Source organism: Engystomops pustulosus, chromosome 7, assembly GCF_040894005.1.
Source record: "Engystomops pustulosus chromosome 7, aEngPut4.maternal, whole genome shotgun sequence".
NCBI classification, from domain to species: Eukaryota; Metazoa; Chordata; class Amphibia; order Anura; family Leptodactylidae; genus Engystomops; species Engystomops pustulosus.
In genome coordinates this window covers 2,352,174-2,366,820 of record NC_092417.1, presented here as the reverse complement: position 1 = coordinate 2,366,820, position 14,647 = coordinate 2,352,174, and the positions used below count along the sequence as shown (strand labels likewise).

At 50.4% G+C, this 14,647-nt stretch overlaps 1 protein-coding gene across 1 annotated transcript in view; it reads left to right on the top strand.

The window, feature by feature from the left end:
• NPR1 (natriuretic peptide receptor 1) overlaps positions 1-14,076 on the top strand; it is a 70,155-nt gene extending 56,079 nt beyond the window's left edge. Inside the window, exons 8-22 of the mRNA XM_072114478.1 lie at positions 4,172-4,292; positions 6,078-6,152; positions 6,308-6,385; positions 7,624-7,728; positions 7,816-7,887; positions 8,679-8,838; positions 9,191-9,346; positions 9,421-9,589; positions 10,091-10,237; positions 10,333-10,456; positions 12,175-12,243; positions 12,318-12,492; positions 12,568-12,666; positions 12,822-12,913; positions 12,998-14,076. Of these exons, the coding sequence (XP_071970579.1) occupies positions 4,172-4,292; positions 6,078-6,152; positions 6,308-6,385; positions 7,624-7,728; positions 7,816-7,887; positions 8,679-8,838; positions 9,191-9,346; positions 9,421-9,589; positions 10,091-10,237; positions 10,333-10,456; positions 12,175-12,243; positions 12,318-12,492; positions 12,568-12,666; positions 12,822-12,913; positions 12,998-13,060 (1,705 nt within the window). The 3' untranslated portion in view covers positions 13,061-14,076. The remainder of the gene's footprint in view (positions 1-4,171; positions 4,293-6,077; positions 6,153-6,307; positions 6,386-7,623; positions 7,729-7,815; positions 7,888-8,678; positions 8,839-9,190; positions 9,347-9,420; positions 9,590-10,090; positions 10,238-10,332; positions 10,457-12,174; positions 12,244-12,317; positions 12,493-12,567; positions 12,667-12,821; positions 12,914-12,997) is intronic.
• Positions 14,077-14,647: the final 571 nt, after the last annotated feature.

Sequence of the window (14,647 nt, the reverse complement as noted above, 5' to 3'; positions counted from 1 at the left end):
CACTGCTGGCTATGATAGAAAGGTGTCAGGACACAGGACATGGCAGCTCGCTGTGTATGGAGGGTGTAGTCACAGAGAGGTCAGAGCACCCATGCTGACCCCTGACCACTGCTGGCTATGATAGAAAGGTGTCAGGACACACAGGACATGGCAGCTCGCTGTGTATGGGGGGGGTGTAGTCATAGAGAGGTCAGAGCACCCATGCTGACCCCTGACCACTGCTGGCTATGATAGAAAGGTGTCAGGACACACAGGACATGGCTGCTCGCTGTGTATGGGGGGTGTAGTCACAGAGGGGTCAGAGCGCCCATGCTGACCCCTGACCACTGCTGGCTATGATAGAAAGGTGTCAGGACACACAGAACATGGCAGATCGCTGTGTATGGGGGGTGTAGTCACAGAGGGGTCAGAGCGCCCATGCTGACCCCTGACCACTGCTGGCTATGATAGAAAGGTGTCAGGACACACAGGACATGACAGCTCGCTGTGTATGGGGGGTGTAGTCACAGAGGGGTCAGAGCCCCCATGCTGACCCCTGACCACTGCTGGCTATGATAGAAAGGTGTCAGGACACACAGGACATGGCAGCTCGCTGTGTATGGGGGGGGTGTAGTCATAGAGAGGTCAGAGCACCCATGCTGACCCCTGACCACTGCTGGCTATGATAGAAAGGTGTCAGGACACACAGGACATGGCAGATCGCTGTGTATGGGGGGTGTAGTCACAGAGGGGTCAGAGCGCCCATGCTGACCCCTGACCACTGCTGGCTATGATAGAAAGGTGTCAGGACACACAGGACATGGCAGCTCGCTGTGTATGGGGGGTGTAGTCACAGAGGGGTCAGAGGACCCATGCTGACCCCTGACCACTGCTGGCTATGATAGAAAGGTGTCAGGACACACAGGACATGGCAGCTCGCTGTGTATGGGGGGTGTAGTCACAGAGGGGTCAGAGCACCCATGCTGACCCCTGACCACTGCTGGCTATGATAGAAAGGTGTCAGGACACACAGGACATGGCAGCTCGCTGTGTATGGGGGGTGTAGTCACAGAGGGGTCAGAGCGCCCATGCTGACCCCTGACCACTGCTGGCTATGATAGAAAGGTGTCAGGACACACAGGACATGGCAGCTCGCTGTATATGGGGGTGTAGTCACAGAGGGGTCAGAGCGCCCATGCTGACCCCTGACCACTGCTGGCTATGATAGAGAGGTGTCAGGACACACAGGACATGGCAGCTCGCTGTGTATGGGGGTGTAGTCACAGAGGGGTCAGAGCACCCATGCTGACCCCTGACCACTGCTGGCTATGATAGAAAGGTGTCAGGACACACAGGGCATGGCAGCTCGCTGTGTATGGGGGGTGTAGTCACAGAGGGGTCAGAGCACCCATGCTGACCCCTGACCACTGCTGGCTATGATAGAAAGGTGTCAGGACACACAGGACATGGCAGCTCCCTGTGTATGGGGGGTGTAGTCACAGAGAGGTCAGAGCACCATGCTGACCCCTGACCACTGCTGGCTATGATAGAAAGGTGTCAGGACACACAGGACATGGCAGCTCGCTGTGTATGGAGGGCTTAGTCACAGAGGGGTCAGAGCGCCCATGCTGACCCCTGATCACTGCTGGCTATGATAGAAAGGTGTCAGGACACACAGGACATGGCAGCTCCCTGTGTATGGGGGGGTGTAGTCACAGAGGGGTCAGAGCGCCCATGCTGACCCCTGACCACTGCTGGCTATGATAGAAAGGTGTCAGGACACACAGGACATGGCAGCTCGCTGTGTATGGGGGGTGTAGTCACAGAGGGGTCAGAGCCTCCATGCTGACCCCTGACCACTGCTGGCTATGATAGAAAGGTGTCAGGACACACAGGACATGGCAGCTCGCTGTGTATGGGGGGTGTAGTCACAGAGGGGTCAGAGCGCCCATGCTGACCCCTGACCACTGCTGGCTATGATAGAAAGGTGTCAGGACACACAGGACATGGCAGCTCGCTGTGTATGGGGGGTGTAGTCACAGAAGGGTCAGAGCGCCCATGCTGACCCCTGACCACTGCTGGCTATGATAGAAAGGTGTCAGGACACAGGACATGGCAGCTCGCTGTGTATGGGGGGTGTGGTCACAGAGGGGTCAGAGCACCCATGCTGACCCCTGACCACTGCTGGCTATGATAGAAAGGTGTCAGGACACACAGGACATGGCAGCTCGCTGTGTATGGGGGGTGTAGTCACAGAGGGGTCAGAGCGCCCATGCTGACCCCTGACCACTGCTGGCTATGATAGAAAGGTGTCAGGACACACAGGACATGACAGCTCGCTGTGTATGGGGGATGTAGTCACAGAGGGGTCAGAGCGCCCATGCTGACCCCTAACCACTGCTGGCTATGATAGAAAGGTGTCAGGACACACAGGACATGGCAGCTCGCTGTGTATGGGGGGTGTAGTCACAGAGGGGTCAGAGCGCCCATGCTGACCCCTGACCACTGCTGGCTATGATAGAAAGGTGTCAGGACACACAGGACATGGCAGCTCGCTGTGTATGGGGGTGTAGTCACAGAGAGGTCAGAGCACCCATGCTGACCCCTGACCACTGCTGGCTATGATAGAAAGGTGTCAGGACACACAGGACATGGCAGCTCGCTGTGTATGGGGGGTGTAGTCACAGAGGGGTCAGAGCGTCCATGCTGACCCCTGACCACTGCTGGCTATGATAGAAAGGTGTCAGGACACAGGACATGGCAACTCGCTGTGTATGGGGGGTGTAGTCACAGAGGCGTCAGAGCTCCCATGCTGACCCCTGACCACTGCTGGCTATGATAGAAAGGTGTCAGGACACAGGACATGGCAGATCGCTGTGTATGGGGGGTGTAGTCACAGAGAGGTCAGAGCACCCATGCTGACCCCTGACCACTGCTGGCTATGATAGAAAGGTGTCAGGACACACAGGACATGGCAGCTCGCTGTGTATGGGGTTGTAGTCACAGAGGGGTCAGAGCACCCATGCTGACCCCTGACCACTGCTGGCTATGATAGAAAGGTGTCAGGACACACAGGACATGGCAGATCGCTGTGTATGGGGGGTGTAGTCACAGAGGGGTCAGAGCACCCATGCTGACCCCTGACCACTGCTGGCTATGATAGAAAGGTGTCAGGACACAGGACATGGCAGATCGCTGTGTATGGGGGGTGTAGTCACAGAGGGGTCAGAGCACCCATGCTGACCCCTGACCACTGCTGGCTATGATAGAAAGGTGTCAGGACACACAGGACATGGCAGCTCGCTGTGTATGGGGTTGTAGTCACAGAGGGGTCAGAGCACCCATGCTGACCCCTGACCACTGCTGGCTATGATAGAAAGGTGTCAGGACACACAGGACATGGCAGCTCGCTGTGTATGGGGGGTGTAGTCACAGAGGGGTCAGAGCACCCATGCTGACCCCTGACCACTGCTGACTATGATAGAAAGGTGTCAGGACACACAGGACATGGCAGCTCGCTGTGTATGGGGGGTGTAGTCACAGAGGGGTCAGAGCGCCCATGCTGACCCCTGACCACTGCTGGCTATGATAGAAAGGTGTCAGGACACACAGGACATGGCAGCTCGCTGTGTATAGGGGGTGTAGTCACAGAGAGGTCAGAGCACCCATGCTGACCCCTGACCACTGCTGGCTATGATAGAAAGGTGTCAGGACACAGGACAAGGCTACTTACTTGGTATGGGGGTTGGTGTCCCCTGTCTACCATGAAAAGTGCCCATGCCTTGTTTGAGGCTATTGTAAAACATACTTCTCATGTGTCCTGAGTGTAAAGGACCTTACAGATTTCGTAGGTTTCCAGGCAGGAGGTTTGTAGCTTAATGTAAGTAAAACGCGGCGAGCCGTAGAAGTGCAGGCAGTGAGAGTGACAGCAGCTTGTACAGAGCAGTAATGGGGTGCTGGGTTGAGTCACACCAAAGTTGCACAAGCTGTTGCCTTTGATGTCATGAAGCCTTGGCCTCCTGTGATAAATTACTGTCGATACATAAGCTCACTCCTCCGATTTACTTTGATGAGAACTAGAATGATATCACCCAAGGCTATCAGCTGTCAGAGTGTTCTGCCCAATGCACCGTCCATTCCCGGAGAACATGTGATTCTAATAACCAGAGCTGTTTTACCTTTATCTCCCCAGGAAGCTGCGTCTAGAGAAGGAGTTGGCTGCAGAGCTGTGGAAAGTACGATGGGAGGACATTCAGACGAGCAACATGGAGAAAAACCTCCGCCGGGCCGGCAGCAAGCTCACGCTATCACTGGTAACTAGGCCTCTAGCACGTCTGCCCGTCACAGCACCCGCCATCGTGCAGGGAGTCGTCGTAGCAAGACGACGTAATGTAATGTTATCGTCCTACTTTACGCTCAACGATTGGCGGTGGTCATGGTAGATTATGCAGAAGACTCATCAAGACGAGATAACGGCACGGCGGTCAGGTGACTGATGACTGGTGCTAATGTACCTTACGTGAAAGAAAATAGCACAGAGGAATGAGCTAGAGACAGGAGCACTGGAAGACATCGTCCCCTCAGTAAGACCCTACATGGAGACCCAATATATCTCACAGGACCACCTCCACTAGAAGCCCCGCTGAGCTTATGTATTGTCCATGTTTAATCCTGCATCTCACATGTGTTGGGTCAACCTTGGTTGAGTCGTGAATTGGCGTTGAGGTTCTGTCGACGTCCTACTTGTATTTCCTCTGCACTTTACACTTGAAGTCCTTTTTTAAAGATACCATTGGCTTACGTCTTCTAGTATCTACCAAGCATCCATGGCTATAAGACTCCACACGCCTACGTGGTTGGGAGAACTCTTACTTCCCGACCCTAGTCACAAGCCTCTCACCCAGCCAAACCAGGTCCCTACGCTGCAGTGAGGAGACCCAATCAGGTTGAGACATTATACAGGAGTCTGCTCCTTCTGGAATAGGTAGACTGGTTTGGTTTTAATCCCTGCATCATGTCATTAGGCCTCTGGTAGGTCCTACTTGATATCAAGGGGGCTGCCTTACATTGTAGCTAAAAGAGACCTGGTTTTCCTTATCCCATCTTGGGATATTTGCCTATTTTCCCAGTATCTACCTAGTCGCATAGATAAAATACTAATTTGTGTTGATTGTCTGAAAGTGTTGAGATGATCATGGATGAGGCCAATGTTGGACTACTGTATTTCTTGGCTATGGAAAACAACAGAACAACCACCAGGCATTGGGTCCAGAATACCATCTCGATAACATTTTGTGTGGTCAGTTTGAACTTTATGTCACCATCTTCATGTCACTAAGCCAAGTTCCCCCGTGTTTGCCCCTCGTTGTCTCCTCCGCTGTCTGCTCCATTCTATGTCTGTGCCACCCTGAAGCTTTTTGGATTCCTCTGTCTTCGTCCTACTTGCAGTTTTCCTTCTCTATCGCTCTATATCTTGTCATCTCTGTATCTACGGGCCATCGCTGTCCCATTCTTCTCCCAAGCTTTTCTATCTTCTCCGTCTCCAATCCAAGTTAAACTGTGTCCTTACTTCTTATCTTGCTTTCACCTGCGCCTGAAGCCCGTAACAAAATGAAAACATCTCTTTCCTCTATGTGTTCTGTTACTATTTTCATTCCATAATCTACGACGCGCGTCAACGCGCACAGATAAGATCACCAACCCATTCGGAGTTGGCTGCGGTTTCCAAAAATATTCACTGACCAGCCCATTATCCGGAGGCTCAGACGGATGTATTGTATTCTTTCTTTTTGCATCACATCTTTTGTTATGGATGTTTTTGTTCGGTGCTCTAAATAAAATGTGACCAGGCCGAGCACATCCATCTATCCACGTTGTTATCGAGGTCCTCCCACCGATCACTCATCATCTCCCCAGTCCACGTGATTTCATTTCCAGCTTCTCCTCATTCTTGGAGTTGTATTAATCATGTTGCTTCATCTGATTATTCCTTTCCATTACTCATATCCCCTTTCGTACTTGTGAAGGTTCTTGCTGTCCTCCGGACATGTTTCTGTATTCTGAACTTATCATTGTTGTTAATATTCTTTTCGCTCTAGAGAGGCTCCAATTATGGATCCCTGCTCACCACCGAAGGCCAGTTCCAGATCTTTGCCAAGACGGCATATTACAAGGTATCACTTAACGCTCCCGATATAAAAACCCCTTGATATTCCCGATGCCTAGAGGTCCCCGAGGGAACAATCTTAAATAAGTTGTAATCCGTCATGGTGAGATGTTACTTTGTGAAAGCCTCTTATTGAAGTCTTTAACCTCTTCTCAATTTCAGGGCAATATTGTTGCTGTCAAGTACATCAACCGCAAGCGCATAGAACTGACCCGCAAAGTTCTGTTTGAGCTGAAGCATGTGAGTATTGAGTCGTGTGTTGTCCCTTCGATAGTTGAAGATCTTTGGGCCATCACCGTGTAACTTCCACTTATGTAATAACATCCCAAGTTCCTCTCGGCTTCTCCGCTGGCATCTGGGATCTGTCTGTGCTCAGACACGTCCTTGGCTTCCAGTCTCGGGGAAAAAGCTGCTGACACCACAGAAATTGCTCTGGCTGAATATAAACAAGTCGTTTGTTGTCATTTTTATTGTGAGCTCCGGCTGTACCCTTCTGCTTTTCTCCACTTAACCTGAGTTGGTCGGTCATGACTTCCCTCTCTCATCCCGATGAGTCCTTGAAAGGAGGCTCACGCCGCCAGCTAATCTGTACGCTTGTCACTTATTAAGCTGTAAAGTGGTGACAATGAGGGCTCTTGTCTGGAGGGAGCTGAAAAGAAACACCATACTCAGAAACCAGCAGCCATTCTGCCTTATCCAAGGGAAAAATGTAACCTATAAAGATCGTTAACCCAGAAGTTATGAGTAAAGACCATTCCGATTTCGAGCATTTACCCATGAAGTCCCCAACTGACCTGGAGCCTTTCACCGACCCAAAATATCAGAATCTACACCCTACATCCCCCCCCCTTGTGTCCGTCCTTACTGCCCTCCCCGATTTGTAGCCAGGCTCCACGTCTCTCTTCCCCCAGCCTTCTTCTATATTCTGGTGCCGCCTCTGCCCTTGTCTTTAGCATTCGCTATGTTCTCTCTCCCTTCGGCTTCTTAAAACCCTCTAGATAATGTTATTTTCTCTGCCCCAATATTAATCAGAACCAACGCTGACATTTCAGTAATATTTGCAATCTCCAGTCTGAGCAGCTCCTCCGTCTGCCTCCCTCCCTCCCTCCCTGGATCCACGGATGCTTAAATCAGGAATTATCTCAGCGTTTTAATGTCTAGCATCCATCACTGAGAAGATGAGACCCCATCGGCAATCCATATGTATGTGTGGCAGTAGTGCCGCCATATACTGCATACAAGATAAGTGGAGCTCGGGTGTTTCACACCACAGCAAAGGCTTAGCCTAAAACCACAAAAAGCTCAAGTCACAAAGGAAAGCGGCTTTTATGGCGCAGCCCTTCATGTGATGGATATCTGGGAGATAACTAGTCGCGCCTTGGGTTCTGGGTCTATCATGGTACATAACTTACCCTCTTGTCCAATGATTCCCTATGAAGTTTAGTGAATGAAGCTGATCGTGTACATATTTCTTCCAGATGAGGGATGTACAGAACGAGCACCTCACCCGCTTTGTGGGGGCTTGTATTGACCCTCCTAATATCTGCATCCTGACGGAGTACTGTCCTCGTGGCAGCTTGCAGGTAAACACGTAACACGTACACGTCCACATATCAGTGGCCTCGATGTAATAATACGCAATGACTGATCCCAATTATTCTTCTGCCCAGGATATTCTTGAGAACGAGAGCATCACCCTGGATTGGATGTTCAGATATTCTCTAATCAATGACATTGTAAAGGTAAGTCATGAAGGATTCGGGAGCGAGGTAGTTGAAATATCAGTAGTTGTACAGGGGGTGCTCCAAGACCGTGATATTATGGCTCATTCCTACTCAGGTTGGTTGAGGTTGACGTTCACCACCCGACCTATGTGTTGTGTGAAGACCAAGGCGCTCCAGCACTTACTCCCCTAAAGTCTATATCGGTGGTGGCGAACCTATGGCACGGGTGCCAGAGGCGGCACTCAGAGCCCTCTTTATGGGCACCCTTGCCATCACCCCAGGGTAGAGTTTGCCAGACAGGACTCAAGGCCTCTTGCAATCCCAGGCAGCCCAGGACCCCAGAAGGAAGCTACAATGATAATCCAAACTTCTTCTCCTTCTTTCTACTGTATTGGTGTCCTCAGGTGCCTATACAATTTAAACCTTTGAAAAAGCAGGTAGTAATAAGTTACTGCTTAAATGGTCGCAATGGCACTTTGCAAAAAATATGTGGGTTTTGGTTGTAGTTTGGGCACTCAGTGTCTAAAAGGTTTGCCATCACTGGCCTATAACATTACATCCATTGGTGTGGGAATGAGCTGCAATACAAAGAAAAGCCACTATATAATGTGTGGCGCTGGAGTCTTTAAAAGCTGACGTTAAGTATTGGACCCAACCACCACGATATTTATATCATAGCTTGATAACCTTTGGTCTTGGATCCTGACCTACTATAAGATCTGAGTTTCAGTCCCAGGTCTCGCACTCTCTGTGGGTATTATGTGATGTCTTGGGGCTATTATATTTTCCGATTCTTGTTTTCCCTCCAGGGGATGCTCTTCCTCCACAATAGCGTCATCATGTCCCATGGGAACCTAAAGTCGTCCAACTGCGTGGTGGACAGTCGCTTTGTACTGAAGATCACCGACTATGGACTGGCCAGCTTCCGCAGTGCTATGGACCTCGAGGACTCTCATGCTTATTTTGCTAGTAAGACCGGTCATGTGAGAGGACCCCTCCTTATAATGTCAACCAGGTTTCTCGAAAAGTCATCATTAGTGGCTGTGGCTAAATGTCTGTGTAGTCCTGTATGTAAGACGAGGCATCAACGATGAGACAGATGTTCTGTGGATGTTAAGGGAGAAGCCAAGTAGCATAAGGCGAGGATGGCACACAGATGGCACGGCCCCAGGGTACCATGTTTTTACATAACTTAGTGGTTACCGTGAATGTAGGTCAGTGACTAGTGAGTGGGCGCTCAGGGGAGACAGTGGTCTTGAGGTCTTCGCTGACTGTGTAACACTAAGTATTGTACATCGTCTGACGCTCACGTTTGCTATAGAGAAACTGTGGACATCGCCCGAGCTTCTGCGTATGGAGTCGGCCAATCCACAGGGCAGTCAGAAAGGAGACATCTACAGCTTCGGCATCATCCTGCAAGAGATCGCACTGAGGAACGGGGTCTTCTATGTGGACAGTGGAGACTACAGCCCTAAAGGTACATGAGTAATGTGACTGATACTACGACCAGGACGCTCCTCCTCCTTATCATGCTTCTTCCCTTCTGCTCAGAGATCATCGAAAGAGTGAAAAGCAGAGAGAAGCCATATTTCAGGCCGTCTACCAACCTTTACTGCCATATCCAGGAGCTGGGGATCCTTATGCAGCGATGCTGGGCCGAGGACCCATTGGATAGACCAGACTTTAACCAGATCAAAGTTTTACTACGCAAGTTCAACAGGTGATAGGTCACCCTTAACCCAAACACCTTCTCAAACCTATAACCCTATGCTGACATATCCAACCCTCACCCTGTCCAGAGTTTAGTCAAAAACCTGAGAAGTAGATTCTTTAGGCCATAACCCACATGGCACTGACTAGAAAGGAGTCTACTCTACGGTCCCCCAGAAGATCACGCATCATGGATTGCCATTAGTTGATTAGTCGCACTCTTTCAGGAGGAACACATATTATTTAGACTTGACTTATTTAGATATGACAACTGCTGGGTTGACGATACTGATGCACAGATGATGGACCCTTGACCCATTCCCCCTACTCCTCCAGCCCCTGCTGTCTCTTGTACCTATTCTGTCCTTCTCCTACGTAAACAACAATGTGTTGAGAACTAAGGAGATGACCTACGCAGACCTCGTTCTTTCCTTTCCTGAATAAACTTTATCTTGCTTTGTCATCTATAAACGTTGCTCACCAAATTGTTTTTCTTGCCTGTGTCCTGTAGAGAGAACAGCAGCAACATCCTGGACAATCTGCTCTCTCGCATGGAGCAGTATGCCAACAACTTGGAAGAACTTGTGGAGGACAGGACGCAGGCGTACTTGGAGGAGAAACGTAAAGCAGAGGCTCTCCTCTACCAGATCCTGCCTCAGTAAGTCCATCGCCCCGTCGTAGGTTAGATGTCCACTATGGCTCTCATAGCGCGTGCACCAGGATCGCTCACAAGTTGATGTCTCCATTATTCAGCTCCGTCGCCGAACAGCTCAAAAGAGGAGAAACCGTTCAGGCCGAGGCCTTTGATAGCGTCACCATCTACTTCAGTGACATTGTGGGATTCACAGCTCTGTCGGCAGAGAGCACACCAATGCAGGTATCTAACATCTAGATAGACCAAGCTTGACCCCATGTGTTCTCCTGAGACCAGATCTTCTCCAAGTGCCCACAGACTACGGCCTTTCTCTCTGTCGGCAGAGAGCACACCAATGCAGGTATCTAACATCTAGATAGACCAAGCTTGACCCCATGTGTTCTCCTGAGACCAGATCTTCTCCAAGTGCCCACAGACTACGGCCTTTCTCTCTGTCGGCAGAGAGCACACCAATGCAGGTATCTAACATCTAGATAGACCAAGCTTGACCACATGTGTTCTCCTGAGACCAGATCTTCTCCAGGTGCCCACAGACTACGGCCTTTCTCTCTGTCGGCAGAGAGCACACCAATGCAGGTATCTAACATTTAGATAGACCAAGCTTCACCACATGTGTTCTCCTGAGACCAAATCTTCTCCAAGTGCCCACAGACTACGGCCTTTCTCACTGTCGGCAGAGAGCACACCAATGCAGGTATCTAACATCTAGATAGACCAAGCCTGACCCCATGTGTTCTCCTGAGACCAGATCTTCTCCAAGTGCCCACAGACTACGTCCTTTCTCTCTGTCGGCAGAGAGCACACCAATGCAGGTATCTAACATCTAGATAGACCAAGCTTCACCACATGTGTTCTCCTGAGACCAGATCTTCTCCAAGTGCCCACAGACTACGGCCTTTCTCTCTGTCGGCAGAGAGCACACCAATGCAGGTATCTAACATCTAGATAGACCAAGCTTCACCACATGTGTTCTCCTGAGACCAGATCTTCTCCAGGTGCCCACAGACTACGGCCTTTCTCTCTGTCGGCAGAGAGCACACCAATGCAGGTATCTAACATCTAGATAGACCAAGCTTCACCACATGTGTTCTCCTGAGACCAGATCTTCTCCAGGTGCCCACAGACTACGGCCTTTCTCTCTGTCGGCAGAGAGCACACCAATGCAGGTATCTAACATCTAGATAGACCAAGCTTCACCACATGTGTTCTCCTGAGACCAGATCTTCTCCAGGTGCCCACAGACTACGGCCTTTCTCTCTGTCGGCAGAGAGCACACCAATGCAGGTATCTAACATCTAGATAGACCAAGCTTGACCACATGTGTTCTCCTGAGACCAGATCTTCTCCAGGTGGCCACAGACTACGGCCTTTCTCTCTGTCGGCAGAGAGCACACCAATGCAGGTATCTAACATCTAGATAGACCAAGCCTGACCACATGTGTTCTCCTGAGACCAGATCTTCTCCAGGTGCCCACAGACTACGGCCTTTCTCTCTGTCGGCAGAGAGCACACCAATGCAGGTATCTAACATCTAGATAGACCAAGCTTGACCACATGTGTTCTCCTGAGACCAGATCTTCTCCAGGTGGCCACAGACTACGGCCTTTCTCTCTGTTGGCAGAGAGCACACCAATGCAGGTATCTAACATCTAGATAGACCAAGCTTCACCACATGTGTTCTCCTGAGACCAGATCTTCTCCAGGTGGCCACAGACTGCAGCCTTTCTCTCTGTTGGCAGAGAGCACACCAATGCAGGTATCTAACATCTAGATAGACCAAGCTTCACCACATGTGTTCTCCTGAGACCAGATCTTCTCCAGGTGGCCACAGACTGCAGCCTTTCTCTCTGAGCAGACCTGAGACTTCTTTACTTGGTCGTCTACTGTGCTGGTTCTATGTTGCAGCGATTTTACTACCATGTCTCCTCTTCTCCTCGCAGGTTGTTACCCTACTGAACGATCTTTACACCTGCTTCGATGCCATAATAGACAACTTTGATGTCTACAAGGTGGGACACACAAAGATTTCTTGGTAAGAGATGTGTATTAGTCACTGGACCGTCATCGTTGGCCTGTTTTCCAGGTGGAGACAATAGGAGATGCTTATATGGTGGTATCTGGCCTTCCGGTTCGTAACGGTAAGCTCCACGCCCGTGAGATTGCCCGGATGTCTCTTGCGTTACTGGATGCCGTCAGGACTTTTAAGATTCGCCATCGACCAGACCAACAACTGAGGCTTCGTATCGGGATCCATACAGGTAACTAGAGGAGGATGGGGGAGATGTTCTCCTGGTGACTGCCTTTAATCCTCCATATCCTTGGTCGTCATCCAGGTCCTGTCTGTGCTGGAGTCGTGGGCCTGAAGATGCCACGTTATTGTCTGTTTGGGGACACTGTAAACACAGCTTCACGGATGGAGTCTAACGGGGAAGGTAATTGTCACGATTGGGTGCTGGGCGCTCCAGGGGTCTGTGACGTTGCAGGATGTATTATTGTGGGGTCTCTCGGCCTGCGGTCATTATGTGGACTTCCAATAGTCTCTGCCTTCCCACGTGGCTAATCGTGGCGATCTCCTCTTGCCTTGCAGCACTAAAAATTCACGTCTCCACAGACACACGGAACGTTTTAGAGGAGTTTAACTGTTTCCAGCTGGGCTTGCGAGGCGACGTAGAGATGAAGGTAACACATTTCGTTACTTTTCCGTACGTGTCGGCTTTATCCCTTTTTCCGTGTTTCTGTAATCCTATTAAATCTTCTCCTCAGGGCAAAGGAAAAGTGCGGACTTACTGGCTACTAGGAGAACGGAGCAGCAGCACCCATGGATGACTCCTCACTTACCATCAGGGGTCAGAGAGACTCGAGGGACCTCTGAACTCTGTTTGTACCTCTTGGACACGGATGAGATGACCTCACGTGTCTCAGACCCAGGGGCGTGGAATGACTTTCACAATGTGGACCAAACAGAATGTTCTGTAACACTGTCCAACGGAACCATCCACTCAATGTCGTCATGTGAGCCACCACCCGCTGCCAAGGGATGACCACAAATCTTTACCACATACGGGACCACTATTATTCACAGTAGAGTATTGCCGGCCTCCTCATGGTTGGCCCAGTCTTTAGCAGACTCATCGGTTAGTCAGTCCACCATTGGACTCATGGATGTATCTCCTGGACACAGTAGATGTTCCTCACGTGTTCCCGAGGGCAGAGAGTAAACGATGACCAAACAGAATGTACAGTAACACGAAAGCCACCGACTAAGTGTCGTTATCCGAGCCACCAACCCCGGCCAAGTGTTGTCCAGCAGTGCGGGATGTGGACTACAGATACAGAGAACGTCTCATATTGTTCTTCTCGCCTCATGGTTGGCCGGTCTTCAGGTGGACTGTATACCTGGTAACCTGGGTTCACATTGTATATGTACACACATCGTCATAGTAGGGAAGTCCCTCAAGACCGTGAAAGAAGGACCTAAAAATTCCAGGAAATGGTCATTCGTGTCAGAGCTTTGTCCAAAAACTGGCCAAAAGTTGACTCACTCAATGTTTCGGGCTGTGTGGGTAGCTGTACCCTGTAGCTAGTCACTAGACTGAGGCCTAGGACTCCCTCTGGGCAGCTTCTGTCCCCCTCGTCCACCATTACTCCCTTTCGCGGGCTCCACACTGACATTGAGAAGACGAGTGGTGGTCTCCTCTCTGGCGCTGATGAGGATGATGAGGCTGTGATGATACGAGGACACCGGAGCCGGGGGAAGCCTCCCTGCTGGTGCTACAGACAAGAGGTCACCGGAAGGACCTGCCACCTCCTCCCGATTCCCAGGGATCGGGCTACAAATGTGAAATGGACGTTGTCATTTTACTGCTATAAATATTTCTAAATTCTCCTTTTTTGGGGTAAAAGTTTGTGCAGGACTGTACACAGGACTGCGAGGAGTGAGAGTCCTCATACATTCAGCTTCAGTTTATCCCACTATGATATATATATAAATTCCAGGATTGGGGGAGGGTCCTCACACTGCTGTGCTCTGTGCTCCTGGCATTGCACAGCTCTATAGCCCCTCCTCTATGCAAGGATAAAAATCTGTTTCAGGCTTCTGATAGGATATTGCAGAAGTCAATCAGAGAAAAAGGGCGGAGCAGCAAAGAGCTCAATGCGGAGCAACTACTAACCATATACACAGCAGTATGGTTACACATCTCACACTGTCTGCAGAGAGCACAGGGCACAGCAGTGTGAGGACACAATGGTATGATTACACATCTCTCCAGGGACAATACATAACACTGGCTGCAGAGAGCACAGAGCACAGCAGTGTGAGGTCTGATTACATATCTCTCCAGGGACAATACATAACACTGGCTGCAGAGAGCACAGAGCACAGCAGAGTGAGGTCTGATTACACATCTCTCC